At 49.0% G+C, this 26,834-nt stretch overlaps 1 protein-coding gene across 7 annotated transcripts in view; it reads left to right on the top strand.

Annotated features, from left to right (window-relative positions):
• JADE1 (jade family PHD finger 1) overlaps window positions 1–26,834 on the top strand; it is a 57,119-nt gene that overhangs the window by 25,510 nt on the left and 4,775 nt on the right. For all 7 annotated transcript variants that reach the window (XM_069557530.1, XM_069557532.1, XM_069557533.1 and 4 more), the window contains exons 3-10: window positions 3,910–3,995; window positions 6,138–6,295; window positions 8,118–8,305; window positions 10,764–10,975; window positions 13,906–14,073; window positions 15,289–15,405; window positions 18,755–19,276; window positions 24,389–24,506. In XM_069557530.1, coding sequence (XP_069413631.1) covers window positions 3,910–3,995; window positions 6,138–6,295; window positions 8,118–8,305; window positions 10,764–10,975; window positions 13,906–14,073; window positions 15,289–15,405; window positions 18,755–19,276; window positions 24,389–24,506 — 1,569 coding nt within the window. The remainder of the gene's footprint in view (window positions 1–3,909; window positions 3,996–6,137; window positions 6,296–8,117; window positions 8,306–10,763; window positions 10,976–13,905; window positions 14,074–15,288; window positions 15,406–18,754; window positions 19,277–24,388; window positions 24,507–26,834) is intronic.

Below are 26,834 nucleotides of genomic sequence, written 5' to 3'. Positions count from 1 at the left end.
TAGTTTGCATTTCTGGTGGGGTGAGCACCCACCTGTGCTGCCTGCCATTCACTCTTGTTGCTGAACCTTTCATGCGTTGCAGCACCTGGAAGGCTTAACACGAACTACCAAATGCTGGAGGTGTGTCAATATGTATTAGATTTACTCTTGAGGTTTTTCCCTTATTTTAGATCTAGGGCAAGACAGCATGACCATATTTCAAAAGACAGTGTGAAGGTAAATGCAGACTAGACCCAGAGAGCAGGGTGAGTAGCGCAGAGCACGCACAGGATCCTGCTCGTGATGCCGCGACCTGCGAGCCTTTTGTCGCTTTCATCACCCCTGCGTTTCTGTTTTAAGGGAAGGTGGGGATAATAAAACAAAGCAAGGCTTTATTTTTTGCTAATTCTTCTCCGTGTTTAATAAGATTAATTGTTGATACTAAAAGTACATGTCAAGAATTTAAAAGTCACTTGTTAGTAGAGTGGACTTTAGGTAATAATATCTTGTGTATCAGCAGTGAGTAATTTTAAATGTTACTGCTGAATTTTTAGAGTTCCTAACTCTTCTCCTGAAAGCAACAAAAAAATAAAACAAAAAAATTTGCTTGCCATATTCTCAGCTTATCAATAAATGTCAGCACTCTGAAAACAAAACCAAAATATAGCATTTAACCCAGCATAATCTTAGCACATGACTTTTCAGGACTAATGAGTGGCCAGCATTTTACTGTAGTGTAAATCGTTGTCTCCTAGTCCTTTCGTGTTAGAAATACTGATTTTTTTTTAACCCAACATACTTAAAAAGTTCTACATCATAACTTTTAATTAGTGTGAATTCTTCTGCTTGGATCATGGTCTGGGAAGAACCAGAGTGAACGTGGCTGAGAGAGAACTCGTGTAGGGATATCAGGCATTGCTTGGAGCCTCCTGTGGACTTTGTAGATGGAGGTGTGTTCTCGTCAGGAAGCAGTGGCCCCACTACGCTGTCTTTAAAGGCATTAATGCTTTATTTTCCGTGACCTCATTTTCCTTGAGCTCAAAAGCCTATCTTCTAATAGGTAAAACAGCAGTATGTTCTTAGTAGCTGCCACCATCAGTTCTTGAGTGATAGTCCTGAACAGCGACACTGTATTTTTGCCCACTTAAAGACATTTTTTAAAACATTACGAATCTGCTGTGTGCACAGCACTGACTTAGGTGTACTGTATGTTGTAAATAGTTATTACATAGTTTTAAAGTGAATTAGAGGGAGGAAATTGCCAACAAGTATCTGCTGCTGGACAAGGGAGGGAGGGACCAACTGCTTCTCACTGTTCAGCCAAGTCTAGGTTCTGTACAGACCACCTGCATAGAGTAAAATAGAGCGTTTTCTTCTCCTTTATTGAAAATGGATGGCAGAAAATCAGCAATTATTTTCTGCTCACACTTAAAAGTGTACACTTTGATACATGTTGACATGTTTACACCCATGAAATCATAAAACTGAAGAGAATCCTTCCCTTCCCTCTCTCCCCAGTTAACCTCTGATCTACTTTCTGTCACTATAGATTAGTTTATATTTTCCAGAGTATTATATAAATGAAATAATATGTACTCTTTTTATCTGGCATTTTTCATTCCACATAATTATTCCCACATTCATCTGTGTTGTAGGTATCACCAGCTCATTCTTTTTTAATGCCGGATAGTACCCCACGGTATGGATATGCTGCTATTTGGGTGGTTTCTGGTTTTTGGCTTTCTAAGTAAACTAAGAGCATTTCTTATGTTGGTGATAATTTAAGCTTAGCTTTCCCCCCAATCTTGCCCTTTCTGCAGGGTGAGTTTAATATTAATTTTTCTCTTCCTCCTTGTGCATTAGGCAAATTAAAAGGAAGAGAAGCAGACTGTTTCTGGGTGGACCAGCGTTTCTCTTGGGTAATATAATTAGATGCCAAATTTGTAGCAGTTTTCAATATCTGTTTTTAAAAACAGGCAACATTTTTCAAGAATGTGAAAGCAGTCCTAGGAAAAGTTTCAAAATGATCCCCCTTCCTTGGATTGAGTTCTGTGCCAGCTGCATGGAACCTTGAGAACCAGCCTGGAGGCTGTCCCTAACACTTGAGATAGCGATTCACAGTAGAGGGGCCACCCCTTTCCACCCTGCATCTCTGCCCCCACCCCGGGCTCCTGGGCAGTCCGTCCAGAGTCTGCTTGTGCAGCCTGTCTGGGCTGCTGGAGGCTGGGCCCAGGGACTGGAGGGGGCAAGACAGCCTGTCTAGAGACCGTGAGCTGCCCAGCCGCCTTCCTCTCTGGGTTCCTAATTTGGTTTGTCTTCCTTTTTCCAATAATGACCAGATTTAGAACTTCCTGCAAGTCAGACTTACCCCAGTATGCCCAGAATATTCCTTTTAGTGTGGGAGTGAAACTTTCTTGTTCATTCAAGAGTATAGACTGAACCACTCAGTATGGTTACCAGTAGGAAATCTGTTCTGCTGGCCTAACAGCACAGTCAGTGACCCAGTAAACAAGCCTCAGGACTGGTCATCAGTGGTAGTCCTCTTGCTTGTTGAGGGACGCTTGGCAATCCCCTTAGTCTCCGTCATGGCAAATCTGATGATAGGCTTAGATGCAGAATCTATTTCTTTATATCCCCAGGGTCTTAAGGGTGCTTTGATTGTGTCCCTTGTCTCTGGAATCTGTAGAGATAAGAGTTTCCTGTTTGAGTGAAAAGTGATTTTGTTGATAGAATGGCAGTCCCCCTCAGGTTTTAGTTTTTATTTCAGGGGAAGGGGCAGTGGTGTTAATTTATGGGAAGTGCTATAGTCTGTTCGACATGGAGGAGAGTTATTAGGAAGTTAGACACACTGCAGGTAATTAGGGTGGTTTCGGATCTCAGGCAGTGATTCAGCATCCAGAGACAGGAGGCAGTGACGGGTGGAGGAGAGGGGCTGAGGTGCTGAGGTCCTGGGCAGCTGCATTCCACTTGGCCATTAATTGGATGTGTCCTGAGTGAGGAGAGTTTAGAATGACTCTTGAATAGAAGAAGAAGAAAAACAGGGTTGAATAAAATATTGAGCCCAGTTACTGTAGTGCTGAGTTGACCCACCTTAGGAACGTCCGGGGCTCACTTGATGTCTGATCCGAAGGGGAGCATGGACCTGGCGCTTGGGAGGGACACTAATGTGGGAATGCAGGTCTGACAGTCTCCCAGGTGAGACTGTGGGTATGGACGAGCCCTCCCTGGGGAGGGACACTCGAGCAAGAGGAACTCTGACATTGTGGCATTAAGGAGACATAGGCAGCCTGGTGGGGCTCCCCGTTTCCATGATTTAGCAGGGGAAGGGGCCACATGATGGGATAAGAGCATCCTGTCCTCCGAGCTCAGAGAAGAGCTGATGCCGGCAGGCGTTTTCTGGGAGAGGGGAGCAGGCAATTTTAAAGGTGATTTGGCTGCAGCCCCTAGTCTGTGGCAGGTCAGAGTTTTCCTGTTCTAGGAATTGCTAAGTTCTTTTGTGGAGTCAGAAATTTTTTCCTAATGTTTTGGGTTATGGGTTTAGCATATAGCACAATGATGTTAGCGTTTAAAAAGTTCCTGAAAGTTTTTCTTAAAAGCTTCTGGATTTATACTTAGCACTGTGAGACTCTGAACCTCGAAGAAATGCAGGCTTGTGGATGAAGGCACTAGCTGCATGGTGCGCTTGAGTGCCTCTTCCCTCTGAGAGTGTGCTGTGACACAGCGGCCTTGACCGCTGGCTATGGAGTGGTCTTGCTGGCTTGCTGTGGGAAGTGAGCGTGTGGTGGGAGTGGGGGAGCTCTTGGGGAGAGGGGAGAGCTCGGCGGGGCACTGGCCGTCTCCTGCGGTGGCACTGAGGGCGCCTTGCTGCGAACACTCCGTGGTTTGTGTACCTCTTATTGATTGCTTTTCTTGGGACATTTGTGTCTTTAGGCCTGTCGACTACCTGGTCGCAGAATTCCCGATCCCAGCACGGGAGAAGTTCCTGCTCCAGACCTGAAGATCGAAAGCCTTCAGAGGTAATTTCTGAGTGCTGGCGTGACAGTGCATGTCCTACATGTGTGTGTGAGTGCGTATCGTTGACACACACACCTGGTTGTTGATATTGATGTCAGTGCGTTCTTGGGTAAGTTATGTAATCCCTCTGTTCCTCAGTTTCCAAATCTGTAAGATGGGGATAATACAGGTGTTCACCTTACAGGATCCTTATGAGGATTAAGTGGATTAATACACAGAGGTAGATTGTGCTCAGTACATGTTAGCTGTTATTAGTTATGTTCTTCAATATTTTTGACTGAAAAATCCCATGGACAGGAGCCTGGCGGGCTACAGTCCATCGGGTGCAAAGAGTCGGACACGACTGAGCGTGCATGCACTGTAGGAAGCTGGTCCCTGTGTGAGAGCACCGGTCCCCACTGCTGGAACCCCTCCCGGTGTCAGCGCTGGGCAGTCTGGGTGATGCTGGCCTTGGCCCTGACCTGTGTTTTGTTCCAGGTTGTTGGTTTTTTTTTTTTTTTTTTTTAAGTTTCTGAGTTGAAATGACTTCATACTTTAGGTGCTGAGGTTGAACACTGCTGGGGACCTCTGAGCGCAAGTCCATTTGAGGGTGTCTGCCTCCGTCTTGAGCACCCCCTCCCGAGTCTCCAGTGCAGAAAGAGTGGACTGACTGCCTTTTCTCTTCTTGTTGCTTCAGTTTGATTTTTTTTTTTCTTCTTTGGCAGATTCCCTTATTTACTATTGATACTTAGCAGACTTAGTTGGAATATGTTTTTAACTAATTTGCTTCCTGAAGATGTAGAGCTGAAACTTGAAAGGCCTTCTCTCTTTAGCTGGGGGGTGGGGGGGGCGTGGGCCCCTGGTCTCACTTCGGCTTTTGTTGAAGGTGCATAGCCAGGCTCCTGCCAGTTCCTGGGACTTCAGTGACATACAGGGGGAAGGTCTAGATCCAAAATGGCAGGCTGGAGACACGGCCCTTTTATTCAGACCCTGCCTCAGACTTTATCGTGGTGACGTATATTAAAGTGATCACCAGCCTGAAAAGTCACCAGGAAAAACAAATATGGACCTATTAGCAGGCATATAATGTGAACTGTACTTCGCAGCACAAGAAAGAACTCCCTGTCCCAAGAAGAGAGAGTTCAGCATTGTGACTTGTGTAAACAGAGAGTGTAGCTTACAGATGCAGGCTCACTTCGTGCCAAATACAACTTGAGGTGGTGCTAATGCCAGGGTCAGCACTTCCTCTTGTAGCTCTGAGACGCGAGCGGACTGAGGCGAGGCCCTGATGGGAAGTCTCCGTCAGGAGCAGCAGGCGTGTGGGGGTCCCCTTTGTGGTTGGTCCCTCCTTGACCTGCGATGAGGCATTGAGGTGCTCTCTTGGCAGAGGGTACCTTGGAGTCTTGTGGTCTGTTTTGGCAGGGCGAGGAGAGGCTGGTAGCTTGCTTTCTTCTTTATCTCTCCTGCTCCTCTCCTTCCCCGACAAGTGCTGCTTACCTAGCAGAAGTTACGCTAGGTGAAGGAGTGCACATTCTTTACAAGCTCATTTCTGCCTGGACTCCACTGGTCTGTCGTGGCTTCTTTCCTAGATTTTTGCAGCCTTTGCTCTGCCTGGCATTGGCCACCCAAAACCCAGCCTTGCAGTCACCTCGCCTGAAGCCCTGGTGCCCAGCGGGGCAGGGGCTGGGTGGAGGCAGCCTGAAGGTGGGAAGAGAAGCCCTGGTGGCCCTGGGTTTTGGCTTGGTATTGTTACATGGTTAGTGGAGTTCTAGGTCGTAAACATTTACCAGGAAGTTGCCCTTGAGTGAAATGACTACCTCCGGGGGTTTTTAGGCACGCGTCTTCCGCAGCCTGCTTGCTGCCTTGGGAGTCTGCTAGCAGTTTCCCAGGGAGGACACTGAGGTTCCTGTGTCGTGGTTGCTGGTGCAGACGTGGCCGTCTCGCAGAGCCAGGGAGGGAGTGAGTGCACTGAGCTGCTGCCGCTCCCATCCTGAGCGCGGTCCAGGGTGTTGGCAGGCCCGGGGTTTCCTCAGTAGGTCAGACTGGTTCTCTGTTGAAACAGTGACCTGGTTACATGGCAGTACCGTGGTTACCCTGCAGCTGCCAGTGCTCTGAAGAAGAATGCAAATACCCAGTGTCAATAACCCTTTGCTCTCCCTGTCCAGGTGTTTAGGACAGACCTGATCACTGCCATGAAGCTCCATGACTCCTACCAGCTGAACCCGGACGAGTACTACGTGCTGGCGGACCCCTGGAGACAGGAGTGGGAGAAAGGGGTCCAGGTGCCAGTGAGCCCTGGGACCATCCCCCAGCCTGTGGCCAGGTAGGCGTGCCTGGGAGAGGGGCCATCCCTCCCCCAGCAGTGGTCTTACTGCCCTGCCAGCCAGCCGGCTGCGGGGGCCAGTGTTGGAGTTAGCAGTAGGGCTTCTGGGGGAATAAGAAATGTGGTAGAAACACGCCTTGGGTCCAGAGGTGGTGCCGTGGGCCTCCACCTTGGAAAGGTGCTGCTCTCCTCAAGAGGAAGGTAAATTCTAGGACTTCCCAGGAAGTAGGGGACACCTGGATGTAGGCACAGTGGCTCCCTCTCCTGGAGGCTGCTCTGCTGGGGAAGGGTATCTGCCTATCGTCCTGCTGGGTCAGCTCCACCTCTGGGGGAGGACGGGGGTGAGCAGTCCTGTCAGGCTAGGGCCATGCCTTAGAGTTCTCCTTGAATAACCTTTGCCCACATGTTCTGAGAGACTTTCTCTCGATCTTACTTCCAAACCACTTTTCCCCTGAAAGGTTTTGAGGGTCAATCTTTGATGACCCGCCTCAGCATGAAGCTGGGCCTGTTTGCTCACCTGTCTGAGGCTGCTCCCAGGGAGGGAGCGCCCGGCTTCACCGCCGCCTCAGCTACCTGCTTTGCGAAACGCCCTCTTTCACCATCACTGAGTGTGGACTGAGTTTACCCTCAGCCCTCTCCCCCATCATGTCCTCAGGCGCTTGAGATGATTGAACCTGATTATTGGGTTAGGAGTCCCTGGGACAAATGTCCCTGTAAGTGCGCAGGATTAAATGACCCTCCCAGGCTGGACTGCTGTCTGGGGAGTGAGTGGAGTGTTCCCTGGGCTCTTTAGGAGTCGCCCACCTCTGGGGCACGGCACCACCTAACTGCTCAGCTCTGGCGTCCCCAGTCCCAGGCATTCCGAGCCCAGCAAAGGACAAGTAAACACCCACACAGCTTGTGGAAGTTTTCACCTGAAACCCTGCCCTTAGTTGAGTAGGAGGAAAAACTCCCTTAAATTTGCCTATCTCAATGTCATATATTAATAGATAAAGCCGCTCTGGTATTATAAGGGTGATGGAACTATGACAGACTCCTTGGACAGCTGGGTATTAATGCAAACTGCCGGCGCCCTGAGACCTGGAGGTGGCGGGACGGTGTGGATGTGAGGGGCTCCTGGGCCTCCACGGTCTCCAGTCAGCAGTGGTTGGGCCTTCTCACGTGCTGTCTTTCTCCTGAGCGGGTGTGAGGACGGCAGTTCTCCAGGTGTTCACAGGTGGAAGCATGAGGAGCAGAGGGACCTCCCCTTCTCTCCTGGGACCCCCGGTGTGTGTCGGGAGCGCCCCTAACTTGGCTGGGACTCTTGATTCTCAGGCTGCCTGGAAATGGCCGAGGCCTGAGTTTCAGCCCTGGAGATGATGGTTCTCCCCTTGGCTCCCCAGTGTTCCGCTGTACCCGCTGTCTGTGAGGCTGCTCCTGTCTCCTCTGTGTCCCAGAGAAGCCCATGCTTGGTGGCCTCCAGCAGGGGCGGGCAGGCCTGGTTCGTGGAGGGTGATTCAGTCGTTAACCCTTGACACTTAGGGCTGAGTGCATTCTTGAGTGTGTGCACCGCAGGGTCCTGGGAGGCCACGCGGAAGAAGCTGGTGGTGACACCTTTGGTAGTTTTGTTGCTTTTTTATTTTATCTAGTTTTATTTTAGGGGCTTTAGTAACTCCTACTTTATTTTATTAGCAGTGATGTTAGGGCGCTAACTCTCTTAACCAGGCAGTGACCTGGGGTTTGTGGGTCAGAGGTGGAAGCTCGCCTGGGGCCTTCTGACAGACAGACTTGCTTCCTTGTGGCAGGAAGGGTAACCCGGCTGCCTTTTTTTCTTCTTACCCAGGGTCGTATCTGAAGAGAAATCCCTCATGTTCATCAGGCCCAAGAAATACATTGTCTCGTCAGGCTCCGAGCCTCCGGAGCTGGGCTACGTTGACATCCGCACACTGGCCGACAGTGTGTGTCGTTACGATCTCAACGACATGGACGCTGCGTGGCTGGAACTGACCAACGAGGAGTTTAAGGAGATGGGTGAGAAAAAACGGCTCTGTTGCCTTGTGTACAGGATGAGGAAGGCCTGCAGGTGAGGGGAGAAGCTCCTCACCACCTGGGGGCGCCGGCTCCACCTCAGCCTCAGACCTGCGTGTCCGGCTGCGACAGACTCGGAGTCTGCGTGTGCTCCCTGGACGAGTGGTGGGCTGAGGAGGGCTCCTGGTTCCCACCCTGACTTACAGCCCCGTGTGCTCCCCGGACGAGTGGTGGGCTGAGGAGGGCTCCTGGTTCCCACCCTGACCTACAGCTCCGTGTGCTCCCTGGACGAGTGGTGGGCTGAGGAGGGCTGTTTTCCACGGGGGAGGAGCAGGGCCCCTGGTTCCCACCCTGACCTACAGCCCCGAACCCGCCACTTCCTTACCTCCAGGAAACTAAGGAGGCTGAGCTCTTCGGATCCCTTCTTCAGCACTGACCTGCTGTTGTTCACAGTAAACTCCACTCCAGCCAAGCACTTGTGCTTTCTACCTCAGCGACTCCCCTGGAGTCTTTTCCTAAACCCGAGTGCTCCGTGTGTGTGTGTCCTGGCTCTCCCTGGGGGAAGCCCCACCTTGGCGAGCGCCCCGCCTGTCGTGGTCCAACTCCCTGCACGCCAGTCAGCTCTCGTGTGTGTGCGGCCCGGGGCTCCTGCGCCTCCTTTGCTTGCATCTCCTTGTGTCACGCCCAGGATGACTCTTGGGTCTCGGCTTGCACTCCACTTCTGATTGCTGAGGGTTGCCTGGAGTGTGTGGAGATGGCAAGTCAGTGAGGCCCAGGCTGGGTTCCCCATGAGAGACTGGGAGGATTAATTAGCTTTGTGCCATAGGTTGAGGTCGCGAAGTGGCGCAGGCTCTTTGCAGCCTAGCTTATGTAAGTATTTATGAAATGGTGAATGGGTTTCAGAGCCCTGTAGGATTGAGACTGTGTTTGTCTGGGTCCCTGAGCCTCGCATGGTGCCTGGCGTGTGACGGGTGCTGCTGCGCCTGTTGCTCCCCACCCCCCGAATGGGAAAGACCCTGTGGACTGAGCTGGGAATTTTGACAAAGCTGATATGTTCCTCATGGTCCTTGCTTTTAGATATTAGTGGCTAGACTGTTAGTAGGCGATGAGGTTGCTTTGTAGAATCTGTTCAGAAGTTTTCTCTTGGAACAGAATACTGTGTTTCAGCTTCATAGACTTTGCGGGAACCCCTGTACCCCACCAGACCGGCTGGGCGTCCTGAGTTCAGGCAGAGGGACCGACGACGGCCAGGGGCTGGGGTCTTCTGTGGATGGTTCAAGGGGTAGTGCTGGGTCTCTGTCGGACGGCGAGGCAGTGCTGGACGCTGTGGCAGGATGAGTGTCGCAGTTGTCTATCACGTACTGAACACATGCTTGAAGACATTTACCTTGGCTTTCATTGGTTTTTTTAATGGTGAAAATTAATTATAGGGTATACGGTTGTATTTTCAAAGCCAGTGATGTTTTCAAAACTGGTAGGAAGAATTGAGATGAAAGTGTCTGGCCACGCAGAAACAATCTCGTTATTACATAGGGTTTGAAATGAGAGGTGGCTTTTTTGAATATGTGTTTATTAGGGCTTATCACAGTGCCAGCACTGTTGTGTTCTCCAAGTTTTTAAAAACTGGAAGTGTCAGTTACATTTATGGTAATGCATAAGAGTTGTTGGCTCTGATGACATTGCTGTTGTTTCTTAGATGTGTTTTACTGTTTTTTACAGCCTGTTTCTTCTTTCTTGCATGAGTGTTTTCATTGTAGGAAGTTAGGAATACATTCACAAATGGAAGAAAATAAAAGTCTTACCCCACCTCTAGTTAAAACCTTGAAGTTATAACCTCTTGAAGTTTATTTTTGGTCATTTCTTGCATAAGAATGCATTTTATTTGATTCAGAAGGAGCTGTCTTCTTTGCTTCAGACATTGCTTGTATTACTTTCATGTCTGATTAGCTTATGCATCTCAACTAGTAAATTCAGAGGGTAAGGAGGGATAAACCAGGTAAAAACATTTGAGTATTCACAGCGAAATCTGTTTTCAGCACCATTTTAAGCTGAAAAATGGAATGTTTTTTGAAAAAATAACCAAGCCATACTATGTGGTCATGGTTTTGAAGTCTGTTACATGCTAGTTGTCATGTATAATATTGTAATGAAATGCCAGTCTAATGTATTCAGTAGTTAATATCCTTGAACCCTTGTGGGATTTGTCTTTCACTTTTCTACCTCCCAGTGCTGCGTCTTCAGTACCTGACCACAAAGAACAAACTGTTGTGTGGATGTGTCTTTCTGCCTTTTAATTTAAAGATCCTTCCTTGAAAGGGTCAGAGAGACATTCAACAGATAACATTTGGGACATTCAGGATACATTTATTTATAATATTATTTATTCATTGTGAATTTGTTAGTATAACAATATTTATTCATATGGATTTATCAAAGTAGGTTTGCGGCATTTTTCTTCCAGGAATGCCCGAGTTAGATGAGTACACCATGGAGAGGGTCCTGGAGGAATTTGAACAGCGGTGCTATGACAACATGAACCACGCGATTGAGACTGAGGAAGGCCTGGGGATCGAGTATGATGAAGACGTTGTGTGTGACGTCTGCCAGTCACCCGATGGTGAGGACGGCAACGAGATGGTGTTCTGCGACAAGTGCAACATCTGTGTGCATCAGGTAGGTGGGCAGCGGGGCCTGGGAGGAAGCCACAGACGGGGTGGGGGTAAGGACGCGTGCCCACCTCTTTCTTAATACCGGGTGTTTCAAGTACTTCTTGCTGCTTTTACAGCCAGGAGAATGGGATCCTGTGTTAATTTGCTCGGGCTGCTCTAACAGCGTGTGCCACCAGCTGGATGACTTAAAATGACAGAAATTGTTGTCCTGCTCTCTGGAGCCGGGAAGCCTGAATTCAGGCTGTCGGCAGGGCCACGCTCCCTCTGCAGCACCCCTCCCTCCTCGCCTCTTCTGGCCCCTGGTGGTTTGCTGGCAGTCGTCGGCATTCCGTGGCTTGCAGCCGTGCACCGCTCTGGCCTCCGGCTTTGCCGTCGCTTGTGTCCTCGCTGTGTGTCTCTGTCTTGACACTTGGCTGTCTTCTTGTAGGAAGACCGGTCACAGTGGGTGAAGGGCCCTCCCTACTCCAGTGTGAGCTCATCTTAACTGACTACATCTGTTTTCTTCTGGGTTAGGACTGACTGTAACATAAACTTTTCAGACACGATTCAAAACATCACTTTTGCTGGCGTCACGATAAACTGAGCCCCTAAACAAGAGGAAAGGGGCCCCTTTTCTTGAATGTTACTTCCTGTCCTCCCTGATGTCAGTAGGATTTGGCGGTTGCTTATTTTTAATAATTGCTTACTTCCCTGGTGGCTCAGACGGTAAAGTGTCTGCCTGCAGTGCGGGAGACCTGGGTTCGATCCCTGGGTTGGGAAGATCCCCTGGAGAAGGAAATGCCAACCCACTCCAGTGCTCTTGCCTGGAAAATTCTGTGGACTGGGGAGCCTGGTAGGCTACCGTCCATGGGGTCGCAAGAGTCAGACACGACTGAGCGACTTCATTTTCACTTTCACTTTCAGTAAGGATGGGCATAGGGTAATTTAAAAAGCTTGGGAGAATCTCAGTCTTGACTCTTCTTTCATTTATTTTTTAATACAATAATAAAGTAATCTGTATTTCTCTGGGGATATGTATTCATATAAACTCTTTAAAAGACTGTTCTGAGGTACTTGCTTTGAGTTCACCTGTTGATGCTGAGATTTACAACAATCCTGAAGACTTGTGTGGGATGGTGGCTTGGTGACCTCTGGGGAAGAAGAATCAAGTTTGTGATTCTCAGTTGTTTTTGTCCTTCTGGCTGCCTCCTGGGGGTCCCTTCTGCCCGAGGACTTCACAGGCTGTATGGCCTTAGCCCATCTCATCCTCATGACACATGAACCGTCGTTTCCTGCTGATTGTGTGATAGCCCATCTTGTAGCTCTGGGTTTTCAGATGACCAGAGCTTTCCTTGGGATCGTGGAGAATCTCTTAGAGGATCGTTGTCTCAGCATCATGACCATTGTGGCTGCCAGTTTGCTCCTCTGTTGTTTGTGCTGTTTTACTTGGATGACATTTAGTGCTTTTTTTTAACTTTTTTAAACTTTTTTACCATTTTACTTTTTTTCCCCCCCAATCCTGAGAAAAGTTTTGTTTGAAAAAAAAGAGTTCTGCTTGGAAAGTACTCACACCCTCGGTTTTATGAATGAGTCACCTGGTGTCGGGGTGGGCTGTTCAGAGTCCCACAGTGGGGGACTGGCAGAGTTGAAGCCGGAGCTCCAGGGCGGGGGCCGGCTGGGGGTGCTCCAGACGCCCCACCCCCGGCCTGGTCTCCTGCTCTTTCGGCCACGCCGCATCGTCTCTTAGTACTTCCTTTGGCTCCTTTTTCTTTTGAGATGTTCTTCATGACTTGTCTTTAAGGCATCCTTTGTTTTAATCTTCTAATTTACTTAGACTTGTTTTTCCAGTAAAAAAGAAAAAATACCTGTTCAAATGAGACTTTTTCTGGAGTGCCTGATATAGACTTTTTTGGTATTTGAAACCTTAATAGTGTCAGTTCTATAAAAAGTTTTGTCTTGTTTTGTTTTTCCAGGCGGTCTGTGTTGACAGTGGCTCATTCACGGCACCGACGCTGCTCCTAAGCTCCAGCCTTAGTGTCACTTAGCTTTGCTGCACTCTCATCCTGTGGTTTCCTTTTTGCGTCCTGGATATTCAGATTGCATAGCGGCTGTGTTTTTCCTGTCTGGAGAATTGGAGCTGTGTTACTCTGTCTCTCCACTTCCTGACTCGTAGTTAGTTCATTTAAGGATAAAGTTCTGAACAGTTTGGTGTTTTTAAATGGCTCTGACTGTGCTCCTGGTCTCATCACGGTTTTCTTTCTCTACTTCTTTAGCGTTTGCCTTTTCTTTCTTTGACCCATCTTAATGGCTTTTAGTTGCCTTGAGTTCTGCAGTTATTGCTGTCTTGTATAATTTGCCATCTTAGTAAAGCAGGCTTTGTTTTGAACATCAGCCAAAGAGACCAAATTCTTGTTTTGTCTAGAAGGTCTCGTTTTTCTGTGCCTGTGGTGCTCACTTGGGGTGAGGAGGTGTGGGGGCCAGGTTAGTGGAGTTTGCTCAGCCTGGGGTCCCGGCTGCCCCTTGGTTCTTTCTCGTGCCCAGAGGTGTCTCATGTCACAGCTTTGGGAGACTCAGCTGCTTTGTGTTTTCTCCTCATTCTGTGTCAGCTGCATCAGTAAATCAGAGGGATGCCCACCCTATCTAGCCCTGGAGAGTGTTTTGAGGATTTACTGACTACTATTTAGAAACTTGGTACAGGGGGTATCTGTAGCTACACAGCAGATTTCTGTTAGACCTTTCTGTCCTTGAGTGGTTCTCAGGCCCACCCCGGGAGTGTGTGGCACCCACCTCCTGACTGTGAGGCTGCCCGGCACCTTTCCTGAAGGGAGTGCCTCTGTTTGGTGGCAGTTCTGGTGTTTGGTGGCTTAACCCTTTCTAGGTGTTTAAAACTAATAGACATACCGGGAAAAACAACTCTCTTCTCTCTTTTCCTTGGGATGTGCGGTGTCTTCACAGGCCTGCTATGGAATCCTCAAGGTCCCAGAGGGCAGCTGGCTGTGCCGGACGTGCGCCCTGGGTGTTCAGCCCAAGTGTTTGCTGTGTCCCAAGAAAGGAGGAGCGATGAAGCCCACCCGCAGTGGGACCAAGTGGGTGCACGTCAGCTGTGCGCTTTGGATCCCCGAGGTGGGTACCCTTCTGGGCGGTTCAGCTCCAGAGCCCGTGGCTGCTCATTCTCATGGGGAGCCCTTCATTAATTAATTAGCAGGCCTCATCGTAGCTGTTGAGGAACACGACGCCTGTGAGTTCCTCCTTTTTCCACCTTACACTGAGCCTGAGGCATGCTGTGGCCTGCTTGCGGTGTGTACGCTTGTAGACATGTTCACTGGGAGCCACAGCTAGTTGGATTCCTGGGTGGAGGTGTTCAGATTTGTCTTCAGATGCCATTGCAGCTGGCCCTCCGCTGCGCACAGGGTCCCAGGAGCGGACCCATGGCATTCACTTCGCGGCCTTCCCCTGAGGTGGGCTGTAACCCCTTGGAGCTGGCGAACCATGCAGGCCACACAGTTGTGGTTAAAGAACCACTGCTCTAGGTTACATTTGTGTGATTTTTATTAAAATTCTTACTTAGCCTAAGAATTTCTACCTTTTTAATTTCAAGTCTGGTCTAATTTATTTTAAGTCCCAGACCTTGACTAATTTAATTTGCATGGCTCACTCTGAGAATATCATTTGTGATTCAAATTTTAGCATTTTTTGGTGTGTAATTTTGGTGCATTTTTCTCCTGAGGAAAAAAGTTATCTGAGTGATTTTTGAAGTGAGGCTTCAAGACTTGGGATCTCACAGTTTGGTATTGACAGGATACAGTTCAGTGATCCAGGCCAAACACAGAGAGGGCACCTTATTTATCTCGGTAGTTTTCTATTTAGTTTAGTAAACATTTCTGACTGAGGAGAATGGTTTTTCTTTAGTGAGAGAGAGATACTATTTTAAAAGCAGTCAGTATTTACTTACTCAGTTGTTCACAATGTGTTTTAGTATATTTAAGATGGATTTCCAGCCTTGACCACTTCTCTGTGGACCAGAGGTGTACTCGCTTACCTTGTCCTGATACGTACACATCTGACCTATCACTCGGGTGAGCAGTGAGTGTTGGTATATCTGAATGTCTTTACAAACAGGATGTTTGCATCAGATGAAACCCAACCCCCCTCCCCAGGTGTGGAGCTCGCCCCTTTAAAGTGGGATTTTACCTGTGCTAGGAGGGCGAGGGCCCCTTGGCATTCCCTGGTAGGAGAGTCATGGGGAAGGAACGCATCTTGAGGTTTCTCCTGTCTGTGCTCTGCTTTTGTCTGTCTGGCGGCCTCTACCGCTCTGTCTTGCTATGTCTCGGCCTCCAGGTGAGCATCGGCAGCCCCGAGAAGATGGAGCCCATCACGAAGGTGTCCCACATCCCCAGCAGTCGGTGGGCGCTTGTGTGCAGCCTTTGCAATGAGAAGTTTGGGGCATCCATACAGGTAATCAGCTCAGTCGGGACAGTGTGACTACCCTTCCCTGCATTGCAGGGCAGGGTTCTGAACTAACTCTCACAGGGTTTGGAGATGGGACTGGACTCCAGGAAGCACAGCCCTCTCAGGTTGCTGAGGGCCCCGGGGATGGTGATGGGGCGGGGGTACAGCCACACCCCGTGTACATGCTTTTATTGGTGGGTTGTAACCAGAACACCAGTTGTAACCCTCACAGGGCAGCTCAGAAGTCTGCCTGGGCCGCCTGGCAGTTCCAGTCTGTTCCTGTTTCTCCTTGCTGCCACAAGCCTGGCGTCCTGGGGACAGCCCTGGGGGCAAGCTGGAGGCTGGGCACTTGAGGGACAGTCACCTCCACCTGCTGAGGGGCCCCGCTGGTGTCTGAGGCGTGCACGTTGGCTCCTTGTCTTGGTGCACAGTGTTTGGAATCAGCTTGGCATGCTGATGTTTTTGTGTTTGGTAAAACAGGGACTCCTTGGAGCACCAGCTGGGTAGGGGGCACCCCTGAGGTGCTACTCCTAGGGTTCTGTACAGCCTGGATTTCTGATTTTTTTTTATGCTCTTGTGTGTGCGAGGTGGGGTTGGAGGGGAGCCTGTATATAAGAATTGTGCCTGCATTTTCTGTGTCCATGTGCAGGCAAGTGCAGAAGGTCATAATGTAGCAAGAATTAAGGAGAAAATATAGATGGCCTGGTGGTTTACTGTGTTGTATAAAAGACTACTTGAGAAGTTAATTTCTGGGCCTCACGTTTTTGGCGTCTAGACAGTCTTGACTTAGGAGGCCTGAGACGCTGTTGCACCAAGGTCTCCAAGGCCTCCAAGGCCTGCCTGTGGCCCTGCTGGCCCCTCCTGTGGGGGTGCCTCCTCAGGGCCATGGCTCCACCCCCACTCCTCAGTCCCCGGGTCACCTCCTGAGGGCAGAGGTGTTGGATTGGGGGGGGTTCTTTTGATGCAGAAAACACAGCAGCTCAGCCCAGACACATACTGCACAAGCTTGGTCAGACGACCAGTTGAGGCTTTGAAAGAAATGACCTCATTTGACAAAATCAGTTTGTATTTTGGCTGATAGATATTCCTCTCGGTAAGATACCCAGTGGCTGGTGGTTTTTAAAAAGTTTTCATTTTACACACCAAGCAGTTGTGCTTTTCTTCGTTATCACTTCCACTGGTGTTCAAGAATCCAGAATGTAACAAAAATATTCAGAGGGTGAGGCAGGAGACAGCTGGTGGGATTTGGCTGTGGACCTTGAAAATAGTGCAGACTCTTTTGTATGTGAATGGAATCTGCTTAGAACTAAAACATGACAAAAGCCTTTGGCCTGAGAATTGTATTCAGAGGACATGGAGGAGAAATTTTTTAAAAGCCACAAAGTAAAAAAAAGAAAAAGACATTGGAGCGGGTATAGGTATATGTGTACAGACTGCCCATGGAAACAAGCTGTGCAAACCAAGGAAAATGGAAATCGTTTTCTTCCAAGGTACCTGATGTTCTGAGGGTAGAGATTACACCCTTTACTGAGCAGGTCCTTCATTGATGGATCCTTCATTGATTGGGATCTCTGCTTCTCTTTTAAACAGAGACGATAAAATGACGTTTTGTTGTTGTTGCCATTGACCTCTTTTTCCAGAATATTAATTTGAAGGAGGAGAGGCCAAGGAGGTTTGATGATTTTTCATATCTTCACAGAATAGACTGATTTTATTAAAGAATTCCTGTCTGAAATGTCTGCAGCTGGAAAGGCTCAGGCTTATGTTTCTGTAACATCTGTTTGCTGAGTCAACCTGAATGGGAAAACCCAGAGGAAGGCCATTTGGCGTCTTTACAAAGCCCAGCATAAACGTTCTGCTGTGGCGTGTTCCTCTTGCAGGGGCGCTGATTTAAAGTGTGTTGTTGGCGCCAAACCCTGATAGCGTCTCCGCTGTCCGTTCCACTCTCCTCCCCTCTTGGCTGCCTGCGGAGGAGGAGGAGCAGCGCTTGGCCTTTTACTGATAGTGGCCAGGTGTGTGTGTGTTCTGCCACCAAAGCGGATTTCACACATTGCTTGGAACTGAGGTTATTATTAAAGACAAAATTACAGATTTATGTTCGTGTGCTTGAAGTGTGTGCACTGGGGGAACTGATTTTCTGTGAAGTGAGCTAGATTTTCTGTACTTTTGGGTAGAAGAGGCTTTGTCATAATGGAAGAAGTCATGACTGGCACTGAGTCCCCTCTTAAATTCTGAAGTGATTAGGGGAAGAAGCCAAAGCCCCAGCCCCAGCCTTTGCAGAATGTGATGATGCTGTGCAGGGCTCCTTTGAATGAGTTTAGTTAAGCTTTTCAGCTGGCCCCAAGCCACCGGGTTGCGGGTTCTTCTTTCTACAGGCTTGCTGTGCCCAGGATCACTTGGCCTCACACAATACAGTGTTGCTTTTTAGGGGGACTGGCTTCAGTCACCACCAGGAGCCTCCTCCCTGGCATTCTCCCAGCACTGATCAGATGGGGAGAAGTTAATCGCTTTCCCCCTGCTAGGCCTCCAGCTTGCTGTGTGGATCAAAGGCACTACATGGTCCTCCTGGTGGGGCAGTGAGTGAGAGGTCGGGCTGGGTAGGCCTGACCTCTGGGCTGACCTTCCTTTCACCTGCTGGCAGTAGGCCCCTCGCGGTTGCACTGCCAGGCCTGCCAGGCGCAGCATGCCCAGGTCTCAGAGCTCGGCCTCATGGGCCCAGAGGCCTCTGCATCTGGCAGAGCTTCCCTAGGGTGCAGAGACTAGTCTCACGCTGTCTGTGCAGGGTGGTCCCAGTCTCTGATTCCTTGCATCTCTTTGGGAGTTTTTAATTCACCTCCTGGGTCTTGAGCAACCCTCACTGCTGGGAGGAGTGTGCCACCCGTGTTGGGCCTCGTCCTGGGGGACACGGGAAGGGCCCCCGTGATCCTGTAACATCTCTTCTTGAGGAGATTTCACCACTCAGGCGTTAGAAAAGCTCAGATGGGTAAAAAAGCAAGTGAATGCCTGAGAGTGCACGCTGTGTATTGAGAACATCTGCACGTGCCACCTGTATAATTACGTGGGCCTTATGAGGTGATTCTGGATGCAGTTGCTTTTGTAAGAGAGTTACTGTTTGGTTAATGAAAAAAAGCCTCCTGAATCCCAAGCCATAGCTTATGTAAAACACAATTAGATCTGCCAGGGGTCATCCACGTGAAGCCGTTCTGTCCCTGAGCGCTCCAAGTGCAGCTCTTCCCGTGTGTGTGCGTGTGTGCATGCGGGTACACGCGCGTGCGGGTGGACGGGGTGCTTGCGCTCAGGGCTTCGGGTCCTGTCCCTCCCTAACCCCACCGCTTGCTCTCTGTTTTCTCGCCAGTGCTCCGTGAAGAACTGCCGCACAGCCTTCCACGTGACCTGTGCGTTTGACCGGGGCCTAGAGATGAAGACTATCTTGGCAGAGAACGACGAAGTCAAGTTCAAGTCCTACTGCCCGAAGCACAGCTCGCATCGCAAAGCCGAGGAGGGCCTTGGTGAGGGGACCGCTCAGGAGAATGGGGCTCCCGAGTGCTCCCCGCAGGATCCGCTGGAGCCCTTCGCTGGCCTCGAGCAGAACCGGGGGGAGGCCCACCGGGTCAGTGTCCGTAAGCAGAAGCTGCAGCAGCTGGAGGACGAGTTTTACACGTTCGTCAACCTGCTGGACGTGGCCAGGGCCCTGCGGCTGCCCGAGGAGGTGGTGGACTTCCTGTACCAGTACTGGAAGTTGAAGAGGAAGGTCAACTTCAACAAGCCCCTCATCACTCCAAAGAAAGACGAAGAGGACAATCTAGCCAAGCGGGAGCAGGACGTCTTGTTTAGGAGGCTGCAGCTGTTCACGCACCTGCGGCAGGACCTGGAGAGGGTAATGATCGACACTGACACCTTGTAGTGGCCTAGAGAAGACGACGGCAAAGAGACGGCCTCTTGCCCAGAGCAAGGGACGGTAGCCGGTTCATTTACTCTCAGACCCTGTACATACCGCAGCATGAGGTGGTGTTGGTTCCATATATTAATGGGCTGGGAAACTCGATGTACGCGCACGCAAGATGACCGCAGAATGGGGAGCTTCTCTGGTTTAATTTTAAACACTTGTAGTTAACTGTTCTGGGAGATCACATGGGGTACCTCTTTACCCTCCTCCATTCTAGAGCTAGAGGGAACTGAGCCCCGGGGAAATGGCCAGGGGATGGGCTTAGAATTGTTTACAGACTGAAAAGCCAGAATGGATTTCATGGTGTGGGGGCTGGGGCGGGCGGGCAGAGGCAGGCAGATCTTTTGTTCAGCCTGGGGCGGCACACCCGACGTGCTGGTCACTGGCTCTCTGAGGAGAGCGGCGCACTGCTTCTCGGGCCCGGCCCCGTTCCTCGGCTCCTCACGGGGCCTTCGCCCTCGCAGTCACTGACTGAGCAGAGCAGGCGTGGGTGCTAGCCTGCGTGCATCGCCACCGCGCCCCTGCGTGTCTGCTCCCCCAGGCTCTCCCGCAGCGAGGTGCTCCGTCGTCACCGAGGCTGTGTGTGTGTGCCCGTGACTGTGTCCGTGTGTCTGTCTGTCTGCTCTGTCTGGTGTGGGTGTGGGGTGGGATTCCTGGTGCACAGAGGCCTGTGATCTGACTGAGGAGCCCGTGGGCACAGTAGCACACTCCGTTTCACACTTCTGGATCACACTTCAGCCCGCAGTCTCGGCTGGCGGCACTTCCCTTCCGCTGTTGCTGCTTTGTATCTCCCCAGCGTCTCTGGAGTCCCCGTCTGGACCTCCTTTCCTGCTACTGGAATAATCAGGAGCGGGCTGTCTTTCCCCCCTGGCCTCCTGCTCCCCGTAGGTAGCTTCTGACTGAAGCTTACTAATTGGTGATGCATCTCTGAGCACCTTCTGTGGCAGCTCCCCTGATTGCCCTGCTGCCAACAGCCGGCTCCGATTAAATTCATTAGTGCACGGGAGATGGAACGGAGGAGCAGCCTGTGCTGAAAGGCACCCAAGTGGCCTGAAATGGTTAACGCATCTCCCCCAAGCACCTAACTTATTAGTGATTCACCTGCCTGGGAGAGAATCTGACTCAGAGCTGATGGGAAGTGAGAGCGTAGGCAACGAATAGGGTTACGTGGGAGAAGTACCGAACCCAAAAGCCCCGGCTCTCACAGACACCAGCACCACCCTGGCAGAGGAGGCGTGGCAGGGAGAGTATTGGTGGGCCTGCGTTAGAAGAGACTTTCTAGAACCTGACGGTGACACCCCACCAGGATTCAGGCAGAGGGGAGGCGAGGGGTGTGGAATTGAGGCTCTCCTGCTCCCGTGCCCCCCCTGGTGGTGAGTGTGAAGAAGACCTCGCCTCAATCACAGGTCTGTGTGACCTTTTTTGTTAGCAATGAGAAAAGGGTTCAGAAGGATAAAGTGGAATCCTGGTGAGAAGCCTTGTCCCAGCCCGACAACTGCTGTACTCGGGGTTGCGTGAGCTTTGGAGTCAGTCCTCAGGAGGGACGACGAGAAGTCTGATGTTTGGACTGTGTGTGTGTCTCGATCACCACAGAATAAAAGTGTAGAAAACGCTCGTGGTGTACTAACTTCTGTACTGCAGATACTCAGATTAACACGCACTTGAAGTTCTAAAGTTTTTTTTTTGAGTCATCACTTGCTTTCTAAGTAGAATGCCAATGATGTATGAGAACAGGGAATAAATCGGGATTTCTGTCTGTGTGGCATTACTTGCGTTTACTTTAAAGAGTCAAGATTTTAGGGCCTTTAGTGTCAGTTTAAGCTTATTAAAATGAAAACCATGTTTTCCAAAATGTGCCACAAGGCCAGTTAGGGTGGAGGCTTTAAAAAATGGAAATCCTGGCCTTGCTGCAGAGAGTACAGTTATTTGTAATTATAAACAGTAGTGGGCAGAAGACTCCTCAGAGCAGGGGTGACAATAAGAACAAATCATAAATTTGTTTTCAAGTGAGTTGAGTCTTGGGTAATTCACACACTAGGTAGTGTAATTCACACTAGGTAATTAACATTTCTTAGTGGTTAATAAGAAGGACACCATCAAGGCATGTGTTCCCTTCAGAACTGAGGCGTGAATAGGCCTCATTAGAAATGCAGACAACGCTGAGTGATAATGGTGGTTGTTCCTGCAAATACACACCTTGGGGGCGCCTTGCACACCTGCGTTCCAGTTCTGGACCAGACAGGTGACAGGAATGGTCTCCCAACGGGGTGGGGACCTGAAGACACCATTACCGATGAGGCGGGTGCCATGCCAAGTTGCCAAGGCTGCCACTTCACTCTGGTGGGATCGCTCTCCCCCAGACATTGGCTTCTGAAGGAAGCACTAAACGTGAATTCAGCAGCAGCAGGAGTACTTTCTCAGATAAGAATACACCACCTCGGCATTGGGGCATCCAAACAGCAGGCCCTGGGGGACCATTCTGTCCAGCTTTAAGTGGGATGGTCACTTTTGTCATTCTGATAGAGGGTACAGTTGTCGTAAACATAAAAGGCAAGTTAAGCTCTAGTGTTGCAAGCAGTGTTTGGGATTCAAGAAAACTTGAGATCATTGTTGGGTTCCTGAGGGCAGTGGTTCTCAGAGCGTGGCCCCAGCCTGCAGCAATATGACCTGCTGACCTTTGGACCCCACCTGACTGCCAAAATTCTGGATGTGGAGGCCAGCATTCTGTATTTTAGGCCCCTTCCATGTTTGGGAACCTTTGCTTTGTGTCTCTTGGGTTTAACATAGGAGATCTGGTTTTGGGTGCCACCTCGCTGGCAATCGGGAGAAGATGGAGGGGAAGGAAGTCAGGTCTAGCAGTGCACAGAAAGGCCAGGCAAGATGTGTCTTGACAGAGCCTCCGTTCAGTTTGATACACAGGGGCTGCTGATGGAGGTTGCCCTTCACAAGGCATTCTGTGCATAAGGGAGGTGAGGTTTAGGGCACTCACTATTCTGTGGCCACCCAGGTCTAGGTTATTCAGAGGCTGAGTTTTCCAGTAAAACCCTGGGGTCATAGATGTCTCTCTTCTCAGATCATGGGGAGTGGAAGTGTGGTTTTCCCACTTAGCAGCCAGGGTGGACATCTTTCCTGGGAAAAGTGGTTGCAGACGCTGAAGTTAAATTTCAGTAATAAGAGTTCAAGTTCTCTGTCTTTCTATTTCCATTGGCCATTTTAAGGAAAAAGATGTATCTCTATTGTACATCTGACTTTAACCTTGTCCACTCCTGGATAAGTCTACTCCTGTCAGAGAATTTACCCTTCCTATCTCCACAAGTTGAGTTCCCTGTCTTAATGTAAAAACCATTCTTCATTTGTTTTTCAGCAATTAATGAGTCTGTAATAATGATCTAGGTTTGACTCCTTCCTCTTTTTGAGCTTCTACCCTTAAATCTCCTTTGAGTCGAATATTTGTAAAGAAAATCTCACCCACTGGCTACCTCCATCCCCAAACTGAACAGAATTCTTAAAAAGGACTCTTAAAAAGGACACCTACTTACTGCCTGGGAGGGAGGGGGTGAGGCCGTCAGAATGTATTTTAACCAGGGTGAATGACACTGAAACAGTATTTACTCTGAAATTGTAGGAAGGCTGATTTTCTTTGCAATTATTTTTATTAACAAGTGTTAGAAAATTCCTAAACAAACAGTGAATCATTTGGGATCAAGAGAAGCCTGACTTGGTGTTCCTGCTGTTGGCCGGGAAATTACACCATTTATGATGTGTAAAATGCAAACGTGAAAGCCAGCTGACCTTGTGTTCTTTCGCAAAGGGGGCTGTCTTTAACACAGCTGGGGAAGAGCAGATGGAATTGTTAGGGTTCTTTAGGGGTGGTGTCTGAACATAAGCCAAAATTTAGGGTTGTGTGTGTCTTGTTGCCACTTGCTGCTGAAAGATGAGTGACCTTTGAGAAGGTGACTGGGGATGGGACTGCCCTAGTGGTGGGAGAGTATAGTTGTGCCTTTGGTGTGGGAGCTGATCGGGATATGAAGTCATTTTTCTCAGTCTTGCCACTGAGCTTTCTGGGAAGGTATTGTTCACATCTTGAAGACAGCTTTAATTGTGTATATGGTGTGTTGCATTTGACATTTGTGTTTCCAGGCCCATGTAAACTGATTGGGTTTACCAATAAGTTTTAGGACTGAACAGATTTAAGGGAGTTTATTGACTAAGTCATTAAATTTTGACTCTATTGACTGATCACAGGTGGCTTTGAAAAGGGGGAACAAATTTGTGCTGATTAGTTAGTATAGGTTAATGAGGATATGCATGCTGTCCCCCAGTGGTTGTGCATCAGATGCCAAGTGGAGCTCATAGCGCTGGGCTCTCAGTTCCTGACAGATGGATCAGGAAGTAGGCAGTGTCAGTGTTTTCCAGTGGTGATGCAGAGAGCTGGCCTTAAGATGCTGATGGTCGCAAATCTGTGGCGGAGCAAGGACCCTCCCTAGGTGTTTGTTCTGTAGGAACAAAGTAGCTACCTGTAAACTCCAAGGTATTTCAGAGAGCTCAGTGTCTTGGTGACCACTTGGCATTCTCATGGGCCCCATGCAGGAACATTTTTTTGGGGGGCTCTTCCCTCTGATGGTCCTTGACCTTGTGCTTGCCTAGTTGCATCTTCAGAAGATGCTTGATAAAGTGCAACCAGGGTGGCTTCTGAACTGCTCTAAAGCTTCTGACAATAGAATTCATGGGAGGATATCGAGGGTGATAAGCAGAGTCCTTTGGCAAGAGCTGGTATGCTTGGCTTTGGACACCGTTGGGCATCTCTTTGCCAGGATGAGCTGATGGCCAGGCCATTGGCCTGGTTTGGTGTTGGGGGCATGGCTCCCTCCTACAGGCCCTCTCTGTGGTACTTCTTAGCATCACAGGGAGGTCAGAGATTACATAAAACATTTATATTTTCAGTCAAGGACCTAGTGGGACACATTTTTTTTTCCTCAGGTTAAAAAAAAAGTAGTTATAATGTATATTGCTTACTTAGAATCTTTATTCTCTACATTCCAGGTTCGGAACCTCACTTACATGGTGACCCGCAGGGAAAAGATTAAACGATCTGTGTGCAAAGTCCAGGAACAGATATTCAATCTTTACACTAAGCTTTTGGAGCAAGAAAGAGTTTCAGGTATGCATTAAGCCCTGGTAGGTCAAACAACAGGGCAGGGGTTTGTTAGCCTTAACACTGTTCAGGGGGGAAACATGCTAGTGTCTTTTCAATTTTCTTTTTTACTCTAGAAGAATCAGAGGGAAGGCTTTTGTTGTTGAGGGAAATCTCAGGCATTTGAGGCACTGTGGTCTAGGGGATGGGGCCATGGGTTCAGCCTCCTATGGGTTAAATCCTGTATTCCCTACTTACATGCCCCACACAAGTGAGTCTAAAGTTTTCTGAGTTTCTTCCATTTCCTCACATGTAATGTTGGGATGAGATCTCCAACTCCCTCCTGGGAAATAGTGTGAGACTCAAAGAGCAACTTATGTATTGCAAAGCACTTGATAAATGTACAGTGTCTCGGGGATACCTAAAAAGATGTATTGATTATCTAGCCTTTGGGTCTACCTGTAACATGGTAAATATATCTAAGATTACTTAATGTACATATCCACATTTAGAGAACATTTACAGTGGATTATTTCGGTGTAATTGGAATTTTGAATGTTTTTGAGAGTCAGCACAAATTATTTAGTGCCGCCTATTTTTGCATTTCTCCAAAGAAAAAAACTAAGGTATGGACTTCCTTCCCTTTGGAGAGCACTTCAGTGACTTTGAGATCAAGTGCATAGTGGGACAGGTTTTTGGACCTCTCTGAAGTCTGTCCATCTGTAAGAGGTTTGGTCCAGAATCCTGGCCTCTGAAGGCCTTGAAGTGCTAACATTCTGTGCTCACAAGCCCCAGAAAGCAGGTGTTATAAGGATTTCAGAGGAGGAGGAAGAGTGCTGAGTGTGTAGAGACCTACCCGCTAGTAGGTAGGTCTTGGGAGCGCGCGTCTGCTTCTCTTGGCACAACTTTCCTTGTGCACAGTCAACCGGCTTTCTCTCACCTTCTGCTTCTGTGGCTCTACGTATAACATGAAACATGGACTAAACGAAGAAATAATCATAACCTATTATGTTGACATTCTGGGGTTACTTGAAACCATCTGGATATATGTGACCAGAAGTAACTGGTCAGCTGGACAAAGAGGATAAAAAGCTTGGCAAGTTTTAAAAGATATCCTTGATGCCGTTAACTTATTTAGTAATATTATCCTAGATAATTTGCAAGAGTAAATATTCCCCAAATCTGTCAAGGTTATATCAATAGCTAGACTTGTGAGTTCAGTTGTAAAATTTTTGAAATAAGTTTTTTCAGGTAGAGTATCATAAATATTGGGTTGGCCAAAAAGTTTGAATTTTTTTTCATAAGATGGTACAGAAAAACCCAAAAGAACTTTTTGGCCAACCCAGTACCAGCAGTTTGATTCATCAAAGTGAACTTATGTCTCTTCATTATTCCTATTTGAATGCAAATAAAAGAGGGGCTCTCCCTTCGTGTCCACCTGGCTGGTGTGGAGCACTCTCCTCCAGCAGCAGCGGCCCAGGATCCCCAGTGCAGTTGTGCCCACGGAGTTTTGCCCCTGGAGGGCTTTCTCTGACTTGCTAGGTCCTTATGTCATGAGTGATTACTAATGAGTTTGCCTTTGAAAGTAAGTTGTGAAAGGAAGCTGTAAAGAATACTTTGATCTGATTCTACTTGGGTCATTTCTCACAGGTATCAGGGCATTTTTGCGTTTTGTTTGTGTTTCAGGGCGTCTCTTTGGGTAAGTGGCTGAGCCTCTGAAGGTCAGGCAGCGTTGTGTGTGACAGCTGTAATGCGGGCCTATGGTCCAGAGTCCCTCTGCTGTTCCACAGCAGGAATGGGGTGCGGGGTCCTCCTGCCCGCAGTGTGCGTGCCAGGTGTGCCTGGTTGGAAGCCATGCCCCAGGGAAGGGACTGGGAGCCCCTGCGATGCCTTTTTTCCCTCCCTTTTTCCAGTTTTAGACTTTCAGTTGTGTTCTCACTTGTGCCTCACCTTATCTACCTTTTGAGAGAGAGGATTCCAGATGAGGCAGAGCAGATGGCCGTGACTTGAATGTGTCCCTGGGGTCCATGTTGACACTGTCTGTGATTCTGGGATGGGCAGGGCCGTTCTGCTTGGGTGAGTGTCCTCAGTGGGGACAGTGCTTGTGGGAGTCATGAAGCTGAGGCTCCTCAGAGCCTGGATCCCAAGTAACAATGGAAATCAGAGGACGGTACCTCTTACATTTTTAATTTCCCACAGCGGGTGACTGAGTAAAAGAAATAGAAATGTGGTGTGAAGGTTGGCCCTAAGTTTGGTTACTGAGAAAGCAGCCATTTTTGAAAGAGCAGATTGGAAAGCCCTGTGGTCGTGGGGATTCTCTCTTAGAGCCGCTAGCTCATTCTGTCTGCACGTGGT

This window comes from Ovis canadensis, chromosome 17, assembly GCF_042477335.2.
Source record: "Ovis canadensis isolate MfBH-ARS-UI-01 breed Bighorn chromosome 17, ARS-UI_OviCan_v2, whole genome shotgun sequence".
Taxonomy (NCBI): domain Eukaryota; kingdom Metazoa; phylum Chordata; class Mammalia; order Artiodactyla; family Bovidae; genus Ovis; species Ovis canadensis.
The sequence above is the reverse complement of the archived record's forward strand: the minus strand, read 5'-3'. Positions and strand labels throughout refer to the sequence as shown.